The 20,355-nt window shown below is 51.4% G+C and overlaps 1 protein-coding gene across 1 annotated transcript; it reads left to right on the plus strand.

The window, feature by feature from the left end:
- The first annotated feature begins 4 nt into the window (after nt 1–4).
- On the plus strand, nt 5–19,663 carry LOC130118126 (ceramide synthase 2-like). Its single transcript, XM_056286490.1, has 10 exons — nt 5–177; nt 5,510–5,627; nt 6,260–6,378; nt 10,920–10,977; nt 11,219–11,269; nt 11,422–11,514; nt 15,532–15,660; nt 17,115–17,221; nt 17,754–17,907; nt 18,583–19,663. The coding sequence occupies exons 1-10, from the start codon at nt 5–7 to the stop codon at nt 18,727–18,729; spliced, it is 1,149 nt and encodes a 382-aa protein (XP_056142465.1). The 3' UTR covers nt 18,730–19,663.
- Nucleotides 19,664–20,355: the final 692 nt, after the last annotated feature.

Consider the following 20,355-nt stretch of genomic DNA (forward strand, 5'->3'; position numbering starts at 1 on the left):
CAGGATGCTGCGGGAGCTGAGCGACTGGTTCTGGGAGGAGCGGCTGTGGTTTCCAGAGGGACTGGGCTGGGCTGACCTGGAGGACCGGGATGGCAGGGTCTACGCCAAGGCCACCGACCTCTGGATGGCGTTGCCCATCGCGCTCGTGTTCCTCGTCATCCGCCAGATCTTTGAAAGGTCCGCCAGCCGGAGCGTCGGGCCCGTCGTCCTCCGTGTCTGTCTTCACCCTTCGTAGGGCTGTAGTTCTGATTGTGGGGTCAAGTCTGATTTCTGTATCTTTAATCTCAATTTTGGCGGCACGGTGGCACCTCACAGCAAGAAGGTCCTGGGTTCGAGCCCCGGGGTAGTCCGACCTTGGGGGTCGTCCCGGGTCGTCCTCTGTGTGGAGTCTGCATGTTCTCCCCGTGTCTGCGTGGGTTTCCTCCCACAGTCCAAAGACATGTAGGTCAGGTGACTCGGTCACACTAAATTGTCCCTAGGTGTGTGTGTGTGTGGGCCCTGTGATGGCCTGGCGGCCTGTCCAGGGTGTCTCCCCTGTGATGGCCTGGCGGCCTGTCCAGGGTGTCTCCCCGCCTGCCGCCCGGTGACTGCTGGGATGGGCTCCAGCATCCCTGAGAGCAGGATAAGCGGTTCGGATGATGGACGGATGAATGAATAATCCTAATCGCTCTCTCTTTTCTCACGCTTCCCTTCTCCCTCTTTCTCCCTTCGCCGTGCATCACTGCCCTGCTCTCCTGATCCCTCATTCCGCCCCTTCATTATTTATCCATTTTTCCGAGTGCTCTGCGGGTCTCACCGGTCTAACGTTGTGTCTCGCACAAATACCGCCCTGTTGTGTCTGACGTCAGATGAACGTCGCAGAATGTGCACGTCTGTCTTCCATGCAGCGCCACATCTGGACACGACGTTTAGTGGGACAAACCTTTCATGACTCATCTAGGGGACTTCTTCAGTTGAGACTGACTGCAGGTGTCCCCACCCTTATAAGCTGCACAGTTGAGACCGACTGCAGGTGTCCCCACCCTTATAAGCTGCGCAGTTGAGACCGACTGCAGGTGTCCCCACCCTTATAAGCTGCTCAGTTGAGACCGACTGCAGGTGTCCCCACCCTTATAAGCTGCACAGTTGAGACCGACTGCATGTGTCCCCACCTTTATAAGATGCACAGTTGAGACCGACTGCAGGTGTCCCCACCTTTATAAGATGCACAGTTGAGACTGACTGCAGGTGTCCCCACCCTCATAAGCTGCACAGCTGAGACTGACTGCAGGTGTCCCCACCCTCATAAGCTGCACAGCTGAGACCGACTGCAGGTGTCCCCACCCTTATAAGCTGCACAGTTGAGACTGACTGCAGGTGTCCCCACCCTTATAAGCTGCACAGCCGAGACTGGCTGCAGGTGTCCCCACCCTTATAAGCTCCAAAGTTGAGACTGACTGCAGGTGTCCCCACCCTTATAAGCTGCGCAGTTGAGACTGACTGCAGGTGTCCCCACCCTTATAAGCTGCGCAGTTGAGACTGACTGCAGGTGTCCCCACCCTTATAGGCTGCGCAGTTGAGACTGACTGCAGGTGTCCCCACCCTTATAGGCTGCGCAGTTGAGACTGACTGCAGGTGTCCCCACCCTTATAGGCTGCACAGTCGAGACTGACTGCAGGTGTCCCCACCCTCATAGGCTGCACAGTTGAGACTGACTGCAGGTGTCCCCACCCTTATAAGCTGCACAGTTGAGACCAACTGCAGGTGTCCCCACCCTTATAAGCTGCACAGTTGAGACCAACTGCAGGTGTCCCCACCCTTATAAGCTGCACAGTTGAGACTGACTGCGGGTGTCCCCACCCTTAGAAGCTGCACAGTTGAGACTAACTGCAGGTGTCCCCACCCTTATAAGCTGCACAGTTGAGACTGACTGCAGGTGTCCCCACCCTTATAAGCTGCAGTCAGTTGAGACTGACTACAGGTGTCCACACCCTCATAAGCTGCACAGTTGAGACTGACTGCAGGTGTCCCCACCCTCATAAGCTGCACAGTTGAGACTGACTGCAGGTGTCCCCACCCTTAAAAGCTGCGCAGTTGAGACCGACTGCATGTGTCCCCACCCTCATAAGCTGCACAGCTGAGACTGACTGCAGGTGTCCCCACCCTCATAAGCTGCACAGTTGAGACCGACTGCAGATGTCCCCACCCTTATAAGCTGCACAGTTGAGACCGACTGCAGGTGTCCCCACCCTTATAAGCTGCACAGTTGAGACCGACTGCAGGTGTCCCCACCCTTATAAGCTGCACAGTTGAGACCGACTGCAGGTGTCCCCACCCTTATAAGCTGCACAGTTGAGACCGACTGCATGTGTCCCCACCCTTATAAGCTGCACAGTTGAGACCGATTGCATGTGTCCCCACCCTTATAAGCTGCACAGTTGAGACCGACTGCAGGTGTCCCCACCCTTATAAGCTGCACAGTTGAGACCGACTGCATGTGTCCCCACCCTTATAAGCTGCACAGTTGAGACCGACTGCAGGTGTCCCCACCTTTATAAGATGCACAGTTGAGACTGACTGCAGGTGTCCCCACCCTTATAAGCTGCACAGCTGAGACTGACTGCAGGTGTCCCCACCCTTATAAGCTGCACAGCTGAGACTGACTGCAGGTGTCCCCACCCTTATAAGCTGCACAGTTGAGACTGACTGCATGTGTCCCCACCCTTATAAACTGCACAGTTGAGACCGACTGCATGTGTCCCCACCCTTATAAGCTGAACAGCCGAGACTGACTGCAGGTGTCCCCACCCTTATAAGGTGCACAGCCGAGACTGACTGCAGGTGTCCCCACCCTTATAAGCTGCACAGCTGAGACTGACTGCAGGTGTCCCCACCCTTATAAGCTGCACAGCTGAGACCGACTACAGGTGTCCCCACCCTTATAAGCTGCACAGCTGAGACTGACTGCATGTGTCCCCACCCTTATAAGCTGCACAGTTGAGACTGACTGCAGGTGTCCCCACCCTTATAAGCTCCAAAGTTGAGACTGACTGCAGGTGTCCCCACCCTTATAAGCTGCACAGCTGAGACCGACTACAGGTGTCCCCACCCTTATAAGCTGCACAGCTGAGACTGACTGCATGTGTCCCCACCCTTATAAGCTGCACAGTTGAGACTGACTGCAGGTGTCCCCACCCTTATAAGCTCCAAAGTTGAGACTGACTGCAGGTGTCCCCACCCTTATAAGCTGCGCAGTTGAGACTGACTGCAGGTGTCCCCACCCTTATAAGCTGCACAGTTGAGACTGACTGCAGGTGTCCCCACCCTTATAGGCTGCGCAGTTGAGACTGACTGCAGGTGTCCCCACCCTTATAGGCTGCGCAGTTGAGACTGACTGCAGGTGTCCCCACCCTTATAAGGTGCACAGTCGAGACCGACTGCAGGTGTCCCCACCCTTATAAGGTGCACAGTCGAGACCGACTGCAGGTGTCCCCACCCTTATAAGCTGCACAGCCGAGACCGACTGCAGGTGTCCCCACCCTTATAAGCTGCACAGTTGAGACCGACTGCATGTGTCCCCACCCTTAAAAGCTGCGCAGTTGAGACCGACTGCAGGTGTCCCCACCCTCATAAGCTGCACAGTTGAGACTGACTGCAGGTGTCCCCACCCTTATAAGCTGCACAGTTGAGACTGACTGCAGGTGTCCCCACCCTCATAAGCTGCACAGTTGAGACTGACTGCAGGTGTCCCCACCCTTATAAGCTGCACAGTTGAGACCGACTGCATGTGTCCCCACCCTTATAAGCTGCACAGTTGAGACCGACTGCATGTGTCCCCACCCTTATAAACTGCACAGTTGAGACCGACTGCATGTGTCCCCACCCTTATAAGCTGCACAGTTGAGACCAACTGCAGGTGTCCCCACCCTTATAAGCTGCACAGTTGAGACTGACAATGTCACTTAAGCCCCTTTTCCACTGCATGATACTGGCTCAACTCTACTCTACTCTAGTCGACTCTACTCGCTTTACTTTTTGGGGTTTGGTTGTCCACTGCAGATAGCGCCCCCTCACGGCAAAGCCCCGCTGGTCATTTGTGGGCGTGTCGACTAGTTTTGCCTCCCTTGTCTACCAGCGCCCCACACCAGTGTTTTATTTTCAACACAATCAACAAGACCAACTTAGTGTAACTAAGAGATTCGCTGACAACAATTAATTCTTTACATGGACAGATTATCAACTATAACACAAGTTTCATAAGACTCATTTTGGCACTTCCTGGTTATAAACACAGCTGTTCAGTTTCTCTCTGACCAATCAGTGGTCAGATTTTATTTATATTTAAATAAATATAAATAAATGTATTTATATTTTTGCTCATATTTTATTTATTTTTATTTACATTTAAATTTTTATTTTTATTTTTGTTTATTCATTTATTTATTTTATACAATTTTCTTTATATTTTAATAGATATAAATACATTTTATTTATATTTTAGTTCATATTTTTATTTATATTTAATTTTAAATATTTTATTCATGTATTTATTTTATAAGATTTTATTTACATCTAGGTAAATATACATATGTTTATTTATATTTATATTTTACTTATTTTATTTCATTTATTTATTTATAGTGGTATTTTCATGTCACCTTTTAGTATCGGCTCAGCTCTCTTGGAACCTCGACAGAGGTGGGACCAAAAAAAGTAGCTGGTACCAGGTACTACCCCTAACTTCTGCCCAATGGAAAACCAGGAAAAAAAGCGAGTAGAGTTGAGCCGAGCCGAGCCGAGCCGGGCCGAGCCGGTGCCATGCGGTGGGAAAGGGGCATTAGATGAGTGATGAAACATTTCTCCAGATAAACGTTGTGTCCAGATGAGCTGATCCACCTTGCTGTGATTTCCTCCCCTGGATTATTGAGCATGAACACACTTCCATACAGTGATACACAATGGTGATACACAACGGTGATACACAACGGTGATACACACAGTGATACACGCGGTGATATACAACAGTGATACACACGGTGATACACAACAGTGATACACACGGTGATACACAACGGTGATATACACGGTGATACACAACGGTGACACACAACGGTCACTGCACTAGCGCCTCCTCTGGTCGGACGGGGCGCCTGTTCGGGGGGGGTGGACTGGGGGGAATAGCGTGATCCTCCCACGTGCCACGCCCCCCTGGTGAAACTCCTCACTGTCAGGTGAAAAGAAGCGGCTGGTGACTCCACATGCATGGGAGGAGGCATGTGGTAGTCTGCAGCCCTCCCCGGATCAGCAGAGGGGGCGGAGCAGCGACCGGGACGGCTCGGAAGAGTGGGGTAATTGCCAGATACAACCGGGGAGAAAATGGGGGGGGGGGGTCTGGGATGAAATGGAACGGTTGTGACAAACGAGTGGCTGGGTTTATGCAGCTCCACCCTGCGCTCCACCTCTCCCTCCTAACCTGGTTTTCTTTTCTGTCTTTCTGCTCTCGTCCGTCAACGTCCTTCTGTCACTTCAGGACGGTGGCCACGCCGCTGGCCTCGCTCCTCGGGGTGAAAGACATTGTGCGACTCAAAGCCCCCCACAACCCCACACTGGAGTCTTACTACTGTAAAGTTACCAAGAACCCCACACAGGTACAAGCGCACACACACACACACACACACACACACACACATGGTTGCAGGGTGTGGTATAGTGTAGGGGTGTAAGAAAGTATCGATACACTCGAGTATGGCGATATTATATTTGGTGACACTGTATCGATTCTCGAAACCGCTGTATCGGTTTTTAATTGTTCACATGTAAAGCTTGGTGACAAACATGTTGTGTAGTGTGTAACCCCACGACCGCTAGACAGCAGTGTTGTGATCTGTCTTCAGCCGTCTGACTCTTCCACTGCAACACAACAACGTAAACGGAGACAGGAAGTAGCGTGAGATTCAATATATCGCCATACGTCGACTCGTAGCCCCGGTATCGTGATACGTATCGTAGTGCCAGATTCTCGCCAGTACACAACCCTAGTGTGTGTTGTGACAAGGGGACAAGTAACAGATTTTGTCAAGTCCAAAGAAAACGACGGTAGTCGTTGTCAAATTGACGTCTTTATTCACATTTCGGTGTTTGTTGACTTTTTAACCAAAGCATTCTGTTAATGTCCAGTACTCGAGGTTTGAAGAGTGCCGTGTAAATGTTACTGCTGCTGCTGCCGCTGCTGTTGTTGTTGTTGTTGTTGTTGTTATGATCTTTGTCCTCTTGTTCCCAGAGTTCAGTGGACGGTCTTTGTAAGCGGACAGGCTTCTCAGAGAGACACGTGCAGCGATGGTTCAGGAGGCGCAGGAACCAAGATAGACCCAGTCTGCTCAAGAAGTTCAGAGAAGCCAGGTACATATACATAAACATATACATGCATACACACACACACACATATATATGAGTATATATATATATATATATATATTATATAGTAGCTTCCCAGCAAGGGGAAGCAGCTGCCAGCCTTGCGTTCTCCTGGTGACATGAGCACATGTCCCTGTGCGAAGTAACAAAAGTAGCCCTCTATATTTAACACAGGCTCATTATAATTCCTCTCTTATGCTATCACGCCTGTTGCCATCACTCCGTTCACTCGCACCCAAATCCGCCCACTCCCTCCCCCGAAAAACACCCGCGCACACACACACACACACACACACACACACACACTAGGGGGTTGCATGACTTCAGTTATGTGGAGAAATTCAAGTCGACCTTGACTAATCGCTGATGGCGTCACGAATAAAGCCACGGCAGAGGGGACTGCTATGTATTGGTGACACGTAAGGTCTGTGCTGACGACAGACCGCTGGTACTCATCATTTACACGGGACAGGGACCAGCAGAGGCAACAACAGGCTGCAGCTCGGCTGCATCCGTGTGTGCAACAGCAACTGCTGTGCGCTACGGCTCCCGCTTAAGTGCGGAGAAAAGAGCAATTTAAATGTCGGGGGAAAAACACTCGAGGCCCCCTTTTGGTCGAGCGGTTAGCGACCTCGCCTCATGGTGCAGTACAACGCCGGGTCGAATCCCGCAGCGGGCGGAAATATGCCCTTTTCACCGCCGCCGTAATGCTGCGCTCGTGGGCAGATCAGAGGGAGAGGGGGAGGGGCATGATAGACCATACGTCACTTGTGTGCGTTCTCTTCCTGTCAAAAACAACGATGTGTTTGGTTACACTTTATATTAGGGGGTCGGGTAAAAAGGTGGTAATTATCACGTAATTTCTTAGAAATAAGGTTGAAATTACTTTGTTTTTTTGTTTTGTTTTTTTTTTCTGATTTTTCCCTTTTTTCTCCCAATTTAGTGGCCAATTGATCCCTATTTTAATTCAAACACCCACCCTCGTCCTGCATGCGTTCGCCAACTGCATCTCTCCGGCCGGCAGTCTCGAAGGAGACCGCCTCCCCACTTTCGTGACAAGGCGAATCCAAGCCGAACCACTGTTTTTCTGACACACACAGAGACGCATTCACATGACGAACACAAGCCGACTCCGCCCCCCTCCCGAAGACAGCGTTGCCAATGATCGCTGCTTCCTCGAGTCCGGCCATAGTCGGATCTGACGAGACCGGGGCGCGAACCCCAGTCCCCAGTGGGCAACTGCATCGACACCAAGCCGATGCTTAGACCGCTACGCCACCGCGGACATCGAAATTACTTTGTGGTTAGGGTTAGGGTAGGGTTAGGGTAGGGTTAGGATGAGGGCTGGGTTAGGGTAGGGTTAGGATGAGGGCTGGGTTAGGGTAGGGTTAGGGCTGGGTTAGGGTTAGGGTTAAGGTAGGGTTAGGGTTAGGGTTAAGGTAGGGTTAGGGCTGGGTTAGGGTTAAGGTAGGGTTAGAGCTGGGTTAGGGTAGGTTAGGGTTAGGGCTGAGTTAGGGTTAAGGTAGGGTTAGGGTTAGGGCTGGGTTAGGGTTAAGGTAGGGTTAGGGTAGGGTTAGGGTTAGGGTAGGGTTAGGGTAGGGTTAGGGCTGGGTTAGGGTTAGGGCTGGGTTAGCTGTAAAATTACCTGTAAAAACTACCACCTTAATACTAGGAAATTACTAGGTAATTTCAACCTTATTTCCACGAAATTACGTGATAATTACCACCTTAATACTAGGAAATTACTAGGTAATTTCAACCTTATTTCCACTAAATTAGGTGATAATTACCACCTTATTACCAGGAAATTACTAGGTAATTTCGACCCCCTAAAATAAAGTGTTATCGTGTGTTTTCAGACTAATTAATTATTCCGGTGTTATCTTAAATCGGATCGTTCGTTTAGCCCACCATTAGGCTAAATTTCATATTAAAAATGTTTTTATAAAAGAAGTATACATGTCGCTAATGACATAATCACGTCATCACTGAGTAGTTGACATCAAGTTGACAAGTCGACTAGTCTGTTCGCATATATCTATCTATCTATCTATCTATCTATCTATCTATCTATCTATCTATCTATCTATCTATCTATCTATCTATCTATCTATCTATCTATCTATCTATCTATCTATCCATGGGTGTCTCTCTCTCTCTCTCTCTCTCTCTCTCTCTCTCTCTCTCTATATATATATATAGAGAGAGAGATATATAGATATATATGTCTGTATATAGTGGTTTTGATTGATTGATGTTGATTAATCTTGCAATTTATAAATAAAATTTGCTAAATAAAAAAAAAAGACTAGTCTGTGCAACCCCTAACACACACACACACACACACACACACACACACACACAGAGTAGCAGCAGGCCCCTGAGACAGAGGTTCGATGCCCACCACGGGTTGTTTTTATGTGCGACTATTTGCTGTAACAGTAGCAGGGCTACATTAATGCTACGATCGCCTGCTGAAACAAGGCCACTGAATTACAAGATCACCTGCGGGTTTCGGGTCACGGAGGCTGACGACTCCGGCACATGACTAGTAAGCAGATATTCCTGCAGGCAGGCAGCTTTGCATGAGTCACAAGCGGCGGCAGTCATACACAAACACTTCATGTGACACACACACGAGCGCGCACACACGCCAGATCTTCTGTGTACGCATGATCCCATCCCATGTGTGGTGTTCTGTGTATATCGTCTATGTGTAGCGATTCTCATGTGCATCATTTCCATTGTCCCGATCACTTGCTTGTCAGAAATGTCCGCGGCGTGCTTCTGCATGACTTGCTGCGGGGAGGGAGGAGGCGAGCTGGGGGGTCGTGCAACACGTCTGTGTGCACGCCACTCCTTGGTGCATGTGGATATGTGTTCTTGAGCAGGCTCTCGTGTTGCGTGGGTCTCTCTTTCAAATAAAACGCCGTCCAGTTCGTCGTGGACGATGTGGGTGCGTGGACGTGTGCGGATTCACGCGTGATAGAGAGCATGTCTGTCGCTCCGCGGGCATGCTGTGTCTTTCATCCCAGATAGCATCCGGATGTGGGCCACTTCGGGAAACGATGCGGCACTGATGGCCTTCTGCTGGCCCTGAGGAAATACGTGTGAGCCTGGGCGCCCGGGTGGCGTGGCGGTCTACCTCCGGCTTGGTCGGGCGTCCCTACAGACACAATTGGCCGTGTCTGCAGGTGGGAAGCCGGATGTGGGTATGTGTCCTGATTGCTGCACTAGCGCCTCCTCTGGTCAGTTGGGGTGCCTGTTCTGGGGGGGAATAGCGTGATCCTCCCACGCGCTACGTCCCCCTGGTGAAACTCCTCACTGTCAGGTGAAAAGAAGCGGCTGGCGACTCCACTTGTATGGGAGGAGACATGTGGTAGTCTGCAGCCCTCCCCGGATCAGCAGAGGGGGCGGAGCAGCGACCGGGACGGCTTGGAAGGGTGGGGGAATTGGCCGGATACAACTGGGGAGAAAAAAAAATGGACGTGACCCTGAAGTGGCCCGCGTGGTAAATAATGAATATGGCCCAAATATCTCAAAACAAATATGGCCACCTTCGACAAATACGCGGCACATGCGGCGTTGCTATGGCTTGGTTCTGGCCCAGATCTGGCAAACGGGAGCGGGCCGCCCGAGTGCCATCATTCCACGCGGCATGTGGGCCGGGTGAAGTGAAGTGTCGCGTGTGGGCCGGGTCCGGGCCACAGCAATGTTGCTATCTGGGATGGCACGTAGGTTACGACATCTTCCCTCTGAATCAGTGTATTGTGTCACCGCAGACAACAGGCTCACTGTCTCTCCCCTCATTTCCTTCACTAGCCTGTCTCTCTCTCTCTCTCTCTGTCTGTCTCTCTCTCTCTCTCTCTCTCTCTTTCTGCCTCCTCTTTTCTTCAATCTTTCCGTTGCACCTCTCTCTCCGTCTGTTTTTCGCCGCCGTGTGTGACCCGTCTCTCTCCGTCGGTGCAAGCGGCTGCCGTGGAGACGACCCGCGCTGTGTGTGTCACTGGACACTAGCAGGCAGGATGCCGTCTGACTGTTCCCTTTGTCAGCATGGGGGAAGTCTGCACGTGTTTCCCCTGGGCGTTGTGTGTGAGTGCAGATGTGCGCGCCTGTGTGTTAGTGTGTGTGTGTGTGTGTGTGTGTGTGTGTGTGTCCCAAGTTGACCAGAGTTCTCTAGATTTTTTTTCACTCAGCCTGGCATTTCTTGCCAACTTGCACACTCTAATTTACGAGTGCACGGACTGAGGGGAAAATATGTGTGTGTGCGTGTGTGTGTGTGTGTGCGTGTGTGTGTGTGTGCGTGTGTGTGTGTGTGCACGTGCACATGCATTATCTGTGATCTGATGAGTGGATATTTGTCTTCTTGTCCAAAAAAAATGTGCGTTCTGGCATACTGTCTTTTCCCCAATGACTGAACAGAAAGCATGTATATGTGTGTGTGTTTGCGTGTGTGTGTGTCTGTTTGGGGGTGTTTTGTGTGTGTGTGTGTGTGTGTGTGTGTGTGTGTGTGTGTTCTCTTGCAGTTGGAGATTTACCTTTTACCTTCTTGCTTTCATTGCTGGCCTGGGCGCCCTCATCGATGTGAGTACACCTTGACCCACCCCCCACCCCCGTCTCCATATCCGCACATCCACCTGTTGTTGCCATCACCCATTACTGACAGTTGCCATTGGTAGTTTGTCTTCTTCTGTGGTAACCTCACCCTCTCACACCGTCTGAAGGACAGCAGCGTTGTCTCCGGGACACGCTGAGTCACCTGATATGAATAGAGTTGTCTACCTCTGTGTTCACATCTCCGCTACGCCTCCCTCTCTTCTCCCAGAAACCCTGGTTGTATGACCTGAAGGAGATGTGGCAGGGCTTTCCGGTGCTGGTACGTCTCTTTGCAGCAATGCACGCAATAAATGCACAGAATACCAACAGCCTTTGTCATTACCGAGTTGTCTTTGCAGCGCTGCACTAGTGTACCATAACTTACACAAGCATAGTGAATACGAACTGAAAAGCTGTTTCCTCTTTCCCCAGACTCTGCTGCCCTCTCAGTATTGGTACTACATGATAGAGCTGGGTTTTTACGCCTCACTGCTCTTCAGCGTTGCCTCAGATGTCAAGCGCAAAGTAAGCATTCTCTGATGTGACTCTCATTTATCCTCAGCAGACGTTCACCTCTGCCCTAGTTCAGGTGTTCGGGCAGGAGAACCGAAACACGACCGCACAAAGTTGGACGAAGGGAGAGGAGACAACTGTGGCAGGACTGTGCCACCGGGAAGGTTCGGGACGGAAGGGCGGACACAGGTTAAGCAGAAACACGGGCTTATTGTTTTTAATAGTCTCTTTCCCAGATAGCAAAGCTGCTGTGGCCCGGACCCGTCCCACACCCGACACTTCATCCGGCCCACATACCGCGTGGAATGACGGCACTTGGGCGGTCCGCTCCCGTTTGCCAGATCTGGGTCAGAACCAAGCCGTAGCAATGCCGCATGTGCCGCACATTTGCCAAAGGTGGTCCATGTTTGTTTGGTGATATTTGGGCCATATTCACCATTTACCACACGGGGCCACTTCAGGGTCACATCCAGACCACATGTTGCCCAGAGCCCCGCATCTTTGCCACAAAAGGCCCGCATGTGATTTGGCATATCTGGGACATATTTGCCGTTATACATGTGGGCCACTTCAGGTTCACATCCATTTTGTCAGAGCCAGAAGAAGACCATCAGTGCCGCATCACTGCCTGAAGTGGCCCACATCCGGATGCTGTCTGGGTTCGCACTCGCATGAGCCGGTGTGCTCTGGTGCTGGAGCTGTCGCTTCGCCCATCGCTTTCCCAGCGGTGTATGTGGCTCCCCTTTTCTGGCTCACTCGTCCCGTGTTTCGCCCGTGTCCGTGTCCGTGTCAGTCAGTCCAGGTCCAGGGCCCAGCTTCACTGCGGTGTGTAAAGGACAGTTTGTTAGTTTGGTGCACCCCGAGGCTGATCCCTGGTCAGCCTCCCTGCTGCGTCTGCTCTCCCACGAGCCACGTTCCCTCTCGCCGCCTTGCAGCCGAGGTTAAACCACACCCCACTTCCACATAGTCCCCACCGGCCGTCTTGGGCCGGGGCCACAGCTAGTCGACAGCCCCCCCCCCCCCCCCAAGTGAGAGAGGAACACGTCTGCACCCCCAGCTTATGGACCACCTTGAACTTAAAAGCCTGTAAGGCCAGATACCAGCGGGGGATCTGCGCGTTGGCAGAAAGTGAATGAGCGCCCCAGGAGGTGGAAGCGGTGCTGTACATCCACTCCCTCTCCGCCAGCTTACAGCTAATGTACACCACCGGGCGTTCAACTCCCTCCACCTCCTGTGACAGAACGGCCCCCAGCTCTCTGTGCGACGTGTCAGTCTGCAATACAAAAGGGAGAGAGGAGTGAGGAGTAAGGAGAGAGGAGCGGCGGCTCCCCACAGAGGGCTTGTTTAACCTTCTTAAGCACCACCTGACACTGTTCCGTCCACGGGACCGAATCTGAGGCAGCCTTTCTAGTGGGGTCGGTCAGGGGACTAGTCCGCTCCGCGGAGGCGGTGATGACCCGCCGGTCGGAGCTGGCCAGTCCCGGGAATGCCTCTTTTGTTTTTGTTTTTTGTCTCAGGCCTTGGGCCGGCCGCCACCGCTGCTGTCTTACCTATCTGGAGAAGCACCAGCCTGCTGCCTGAGCGGTACCCCAGATACTGCACCTCCCGCCAACTGACCACGCACTTCTTCAGGATGGCCTTGAGCCCCACTCGCCTCAAGGAGTCGACCACCGCTGCCCCCTGCTGCAGATGCTCCTCCCAGCTGCTGCTGTGGAAGTAGGTGGCAGCATATGCACCGTGTGGCCGTGGCACCCGGTCCATGAGGTCCTGCAACGTGGCTGGAGCTCCGAACAGAAGTGTTACGAGCTGGCACAAACTGTCCGGCGTAGAGAGAGCTGTTTTCTCCTCAGACTCCGGCAACATGGATATCTGCCACAGGCCTCAAGGGTCGGACATACAAGAAACAAAATCTGTCAGGTGCAATGGACCGTCTCCACTGGTTGCACCGGTGGGCCTGAAATTTAGCAGGCCTGTGTGTGTGTGTGTGTGTGTGTGTGTGTGTGTGTGTAGCATTATTTTCTCACCCACATTCTGCGAAGACATCCTACTACACCCTACTCTGCCTGTGATTGGCTCTGACCTTTTTTCTCCCCAATTGTACATGGCCAATTACCCCACTCTCCCGAGCCGTCCCGGTCGCTGCTCCGCCCCCCCTTGCCGATCCTGGAGGGCTGCAGACTACCACACGCCTCCTCCCATACATGTGGAGTCGCCAGCTGCTTCTTTTCACCTGACAGTGGGGAGTTTCGCCAGGGGGGCGTAGTGCATGGGAGGATCACGCTATTCCCCCCAGTTCCCCCTCCCCCCCGAACAGGCGCCCCCGACTGACCGGAGGAGGCGCAAGTACAGCGACCAGGACACACACCCACACCCGGCTTCCCACCCGCAGACGCAGCTAATTGTGTTTGTAGTGACGCCCGACCAAGCCGGAGGTAACACGGGGATTCGAACCGGCGATCCCCGTGTTGGAAGGCAACGGAATAGACCGCTACGCCACCCGGACGCCCCCTGACCCTCGATATTCTTACCCTAATCATCTCACTCCTCATGCCTAAGCCTAAGCAATCGAACCAACGGAGGCAGTAAGTGCTAGTCAGTCAGAGGCAGAGTAGGGCGGGTCTTCCCGGAGTGCGGGTGGGAAAAACAAGGCACGCGTGTATGCGTGAGACCGCGTCCTGTGCTCCTCCAAATTGACATAATATATCACACACAACACAAACATGTGATATATTATGTCAGTGTAAATCATACACAAACAGGTGAAGTGGTTAACTTGTGTACGGTAACTGCATTGTGTGCCGGTTCATTACTGTCCAGCACACCACGCTCAGTAGGCCACTCAGTACTGGATCACTGTAAATATTAAAAGTGAGACTTAACACCGGATCACTCTTGTGAGTCTGCTACCTTTTAAGATTAAAAACCACAGAAGGGTAAAAACATGGCGGGCTGGCACCGGTGTGGCGTAAGCAGCACAGCTACAACTAATGACACTGATAATGGGTGTGTTGGATTTACAGTAGGTGTGCGAATGATCCCGGGTTAACAACAGTCAAGTCAGTTTTATTTGTATAGCCCATTATCGCGAATTACAAAATTTGCCTCAGGAGGTAACACAGCATCCTAGACCCAGTAGTAGTAGTATTGTATAGTATAATTATAATAATTATTATATTATAATGTTAATTAAATAATAATATGAATATTATAATATCAATATTAATTATTATTTATATTCATGCTGTATTAATATTAATCATATTAACTAATCAATTATATAATTATGATAATATAATATAATTATAATGTTGTTTAGCCTAATATGTATTGTATAGTATAATTAGTCAGTAGTATTGGTGGCACCGATAGCGGTGGTGGGGGGGGGGCCCAAATCAAATTCTGCTTAGGGCCCCATAAAGGCTTGGGCCGGCCCTGTATATGTGTTGCACAACACGTAGATGTGTTGCTGATTTACGTGCCCCTGTTTTGACCCTCGCATCCAGAGACTCGCTGCCAAACAGGGTCAGCATAACACACAGTGTTGTCACCTTCTGCATGGTCATCACAATGCTGCACTATTATGCATCAAGTAAGCAGAGATAACGCTGCTCTTGTTATCAGAGCAATTTGAATTTGGCATTGGCCGTCAGTGGACATTAGACCCTTGTTACATGTCTGTGTTTAAGTGTGTTTATTTGTGTGTGCGTGTCCCTCTGTATGTCTGTGCATGTACACTCGTGCTTGTGTGTTTGTGTTTGTGTTTTTGCCTTGTGTGTATTTACTTTTGTGTGTGTGAGCTGCGCCCACGTCGGTTCGGCTTAGGGTGAATCTCGCCAGAGAGGCGCCGAGGGTCTCACCGTGCAGTGAAGGGACAGTATGTTTCCTTTTTCTGCCAAACCAACGTCACATCGTACATGCCACTGCAGCAGACATTTCCCCGACATGCAGGAAACACTCCAGCTGTGCGCCATTTTCCTTCTCAGGATAAAGTAACGTGTCTCCGCCGCCGTGTCCTTTCTCTCCTCCTAGGACTTCAAGGAGCAGATTGTCCACCACGTAGCTACAATCCTTCTCATCAGCTTCTCCTGGTGTGTCAACTACATCCGTGCTGGAACCCTCATCATGCTGGTGCACGACTCCTCCGATTACTTCCTAGAGGTGGGCATCTGATGGCCTCTTTGTGGTACAGCATATTAATATGTATGAAATGTTATTAATGCACGCATTTGTACTTACACACTCGTGTCATATTCTAACTCTCAAAGTTTGTCTCTTTTTTCTGGACCCCCCCCCCCCTTTTTTTTTTTCTCCCCAATTGTACTTGGCCAATTACCCCACTCTACCGAGCCGTCCCGGTCACTGCTTCACCTCCTTTGCCGATCCGGGGAGGGCTGCAGACTACCACATGTCTCCTCCCATACATGTGGAGTCACCGGCCGTTTCTTTTCCCCTGACAGTGAGGAGTTTCACCAGGGGGACGTAGTGCGTGGGAGGATCACGCTGTTCCCCCCCAGTTCCCCCTCCCCCCTGAACAGTCACCCTGACCGACCAGAGGAGGCGCTAGTGCGGTGACCAGGACACATACCCACATCCGGCTTCCCACCCGCAGACATTTGTGTCTGTACCCAGACAGCATCCGGATGTGGGCCACTTCAGGCAATGATGCGGCACTGGTGGCCTTCTTCTGGCCCTGACAAAATGGATGTGAGCCTGAAGTGGCCCACGTGTATAATAGCAAATATGGCCCAGATATGCAAATCACATGTGGGCCTTTTGTGGCAAAGCTGCGGTGCTCTGGGCAACATGTGATCTGGGTGTGACCCTGAAGTGGCCCGTGTGGTAAATGGTGAATGTGGCCTAAATATCACAAAACAAATATGGGCCACCTTCGACAAATATGCGGCACATGCGGCATTGCTATGGCTTGGTTCTGGCCCAGATCTGGCAAACAGGAGCGGACCGCCCAAGTGCCATCATTCCACGCGGTATGTGGGCCGCATGATGTGTCGGGTGTGGGACGGGTCCGGGCCACAGCAGTTTTGCTATCTGGGTGGGGATGCCCGACCAAGCCAGAGGTAACACGGGCATTCGAACCAGCGATCCCTGTATTGGTAGGCAGACCGCTAAGTTCCCCGGATGCCCAACTCTATGAGACAAACTTGAGGGCTGAAGGATTACACGAGTGTGTAAGAGCAAACGTTTAGCGTAAGCGTGTTGCATAAGTACGCTGCCACTTTCCATTATGCAATAAAATGAATGGAAATGACTGGAAACACAGAACAGTGCAGCAGCCATTGAGCCCTGTCCATTGTAAGTACAAACAGAGAGGAAAATGCATGTAGCATCATCATATGACACCAAATTCTTGCTCACTTTTCCCCAAACAAACTTCAGTTCATTATTATGTGCACCAGGAGAAATCTTTGTATTAAAACGTTTTGGATTAAACTGAAATTTGCCCCTTTGCAATTGAAGATATGTGTGAAACTAAAAAAATAAATTTAAAAAAAAAATTAAAAAAAAGAATTAGATTCACTGATGATACACTGCCCCCTTGTGGAAGACACCGTGGCTTCAGTTACCGAGTTCTCTTCTTTCTCTCTTTCCCTCAGTCTGCAAAGATGTTTAACTATGCTGGGTGGAGGAATGCCTGCAACTACATCTTCATTGTGTTTGCTGCAGTCTTCATCATCACACGCCTCTGGATCTTCCCCTTCTGGTGCAGAGATGCAAAACACACATAACACATGCACACGTTACGCTACATGCAACCATCCACCCATCATCCAAACCGCTTATCCTGCTGTCAGGGTGGCGGGGATGCTGGAGCCTATACCAGCAGTCATTGGCTGGCAGGCGGGGAGACACCCTGGACAGGCTGCCAGGCCATCACACAGGGCCCACACACACACACACACACACACACCATTTGTACAAAGCAGAGATGAACTCCAACACTTACCAAGATCACAAGCAACAACAGCTGAAATAAGAATTAATGTAAAGGGTGAAGTAATTGCACTTCAGGCGGAGGAAAGGGCCTTTAAAGCGGGTGGGTCAGTACGTTAGTTGCCCGATGATCCTCTCCTTGTCCGGAGAGGTCGAAGGGGCAGGTATGGGTCTTCACACCATCGCAGATCTCGGTTGAGAAGTGGCCCGTCTCCTTGTTGGAGGATGTTTAGTTAAAGCAACAAAGGAAGCCGTGTCACTGAATTAATCTCGTCCGCCGACTCTTGCTGTCTCTGTTTCAGGATCATGTACTGTACGTGGGTCTATCCGGTGACCATCTACCCTCCCTTCTTCGGTTACTACTTTTTCAACGGTCTTCTGTTGGTGCTGCAGTGCCTGCACATCTTCTGGGCTATCCTCATCGTTCGCATCGCAGTTCGCTTCCTCACCAATAATGTACGTAGACGCACAAACAGCAAGCATGCAGATGTGCGTGCAGACGCACACACACACACACACATAGCCCACCAGTAGTTGTGAGAATATCAGCTAGTTCTTGCATGAACCAAGAATTCAGGAGAAGCAAGGGATTCAATTCTAGACCAAACGGTTCTTGAGATGGAGGCCAAAATGTAAAGTAGCGTGTTACAGCGGCACCCGCAGGCCAGTCAGGCTGGTTTTCTTTGTGACCACGTAGACTGGTTTCTCTTGGCACTGCGGTTTCCGAGAAAGGGCAGAAGAGCCTGGAATAATAAGGACGAGAGTACACTAATTGAAGCGCTGACCCACCTCGGTCAGGCAGCTATATTCCACGGTCAGACAGTCTCTTGCTTCACCGGAAAGCCAACCAACCTCGACTTGCCATCCTTGGCAGCCACGGCGGCTAGATTTCTGTGTGCTCCCTCATTTTCAGTATTCAGAACAGGATGTTGTGTTGCCCTAAAGCCCCTTGAGGCAAATTGGTAATTTGTGATAATGGGCTACACAAATAAAACTGACTCGACTCGAGGCGGTCGACGGACGTCCTGATAATAGCCAGGTTGCCGGTGCGTTTTTGGAACGGAAAGGTGTCCATGATTGATGACAAAGTCTCTTAAGTGCCTCCGCATGTTCCCTCCTTCCTTTTCTCAGGAAAAAGTGGATGATGAAAGGAGTGACAAAGACGAAACCGATGAGTCAGAGGAGGACGAGGAAGAGGACCGGAAAGAGGTGAAGAAAAACGGACCGGTGCAGAACGGCCACGCAGTCCACAACAACAACCACCGCAAAACAGAATGACGCCAACCCGTGGCGCAGCAGGAGAACACGAGAAGGACTAATATCCCTCGCTGGTGGAGGAAGAGGAGGGATGGAGAGAGAGAGAGAGAGACAAGGAAATAAAGAAAGGTGGAGAAACGGGGTGGGTTTAGGAGGGGGAGAGGCATTTCAAAGGTTTGAAAACAGCGGGTATTCTAGGAAATGTGACTGTTTAAACACTGTTACTCGTGCACAGTACAGGCATTTAAACACCACACGACGTGACAAGGCCTTCCACTTCATACTCACACGCACACACACACGCACACACACACTCACACACACACACCACCAACCAACAAATACTTCATCAAAACTGCCTCGGTTTGATGTCAATTCCTTAACTAGTTTGCCCTAAATTTGAAGAAAAGAGGGATTAAAGTGGAAAAGTGGAGCGGGTGGTGGAGAGGACGTGGGAAGAGAGTGGCGCTGCTTCTGTTAGAGCTTTCCTCGCCGTAGTCGTGTGCCTTCCAGCCGCCCCACGGCTGTTTTGATATCTGCCTTTTAGCGCGTTTTTGTTTTCCATTGTGCCTTTTGTGCTTGCTACTAAAGAAAAACGAGGACGTGGTGAGGTGAGAATGAGACAGGTGAACGTGAGAGTGCATTTTTCTCCCCCCTGCGCCCCCCGATTTCCTGTCTATATGATTATGTGTCCACGCAGTTTAACCTCAAAGTCCCGGCGGCTCTTGGACTTTGAGGTTAAACTCTGAGATGACCAAGTGTGTGCAATAGGATTGTGTGTCTGCTGTCTCTGCCGTGTGTGAGGTCCTTCCCGGCGTAGGCTGCCTCTCTCTGCAGGGCCGGTCAGCAGAAGTGTAGGCTGCCTCTTTCTGCAGGGCCGGTCAGCAGAAGTGTAGGCCGCCTCTTTCTGCAGGGCCGGTCAGCAGAAGTGTAGGCCGCCTCTCTCTGCAGGGCCGGTCAGCAGAAGCGTAGGCCGCCTCTCTCTGCAGGGCCGGTCAGCAGAAGTGTAGGCTGCCTCTTTCTGCAGGGCCGGTCAGCAGAAGTGTAGGCCGCCTCTCTCTGCAGGGCCGGTCAGCAGAAGTGTAGGCTGCCTCTCTCTGCAGGGCCGGTCAGCAGAAGTGTAGGCCGCCTCTCTCTGCAGGGCCGGTCAGCAGAAGTGTAGGCTGCCTCTTTCTGCAGGGCCGGTCAGCAGAAGTGTAGGCTGCCTCTTTCTGCAGGGCCGGTCAGCAGAAGTGTAGGCTGCCTCTCTCTGCAGGGCCGGTCAGCAGAAGTGTAGGCCGCCTCTTTCTGCAGGGCCGGTCAGCAGAAGTGTAGGCTGCCTCTTTCTGCAGGGCCGGTCAGCAGAAGTGTAGGCTGCCTCTCTCTGCAGGGCCAGTCAGCAGAAGTGTAGGCTGCCTCTCTCTGCAGGGCCGGTCAGCAGAAGTGTAGGCTGCCTCTCTCTGCAGGGCCGGTCAGCAGAAGTGTAGGCTGCCTCTTTCTGCAGGGCCGGTCAGCAGAAGTGTAGGCTGCCTCTCTCTGCAGGGCCGGTCAGCAGAAGTGTAGGCTGCCTCTCTGCAGGGCCGGTCAGCAGAAGCGTAGGCTGCCTCTCTCTGCAGGGCCGTCAAGCAGAAGTGTAGGCTGCCTCTCTCTGCAGGGCCGGTCAGCAGA

The sequence above is a fragment of the Lampris incognitus genome, chromosome 9, assembly GCF_029633865.1.
Source record: "Lampris incognitus isolate fLamInc1 chromosome 9, fLamInc1.hap2, whole genome shotgun sequence".
NCBI lineage: Eukaryota > Metazoa > Chordata > Actinopteri > Lampriformes > Lampridae > Lampris > Lampris incognitus.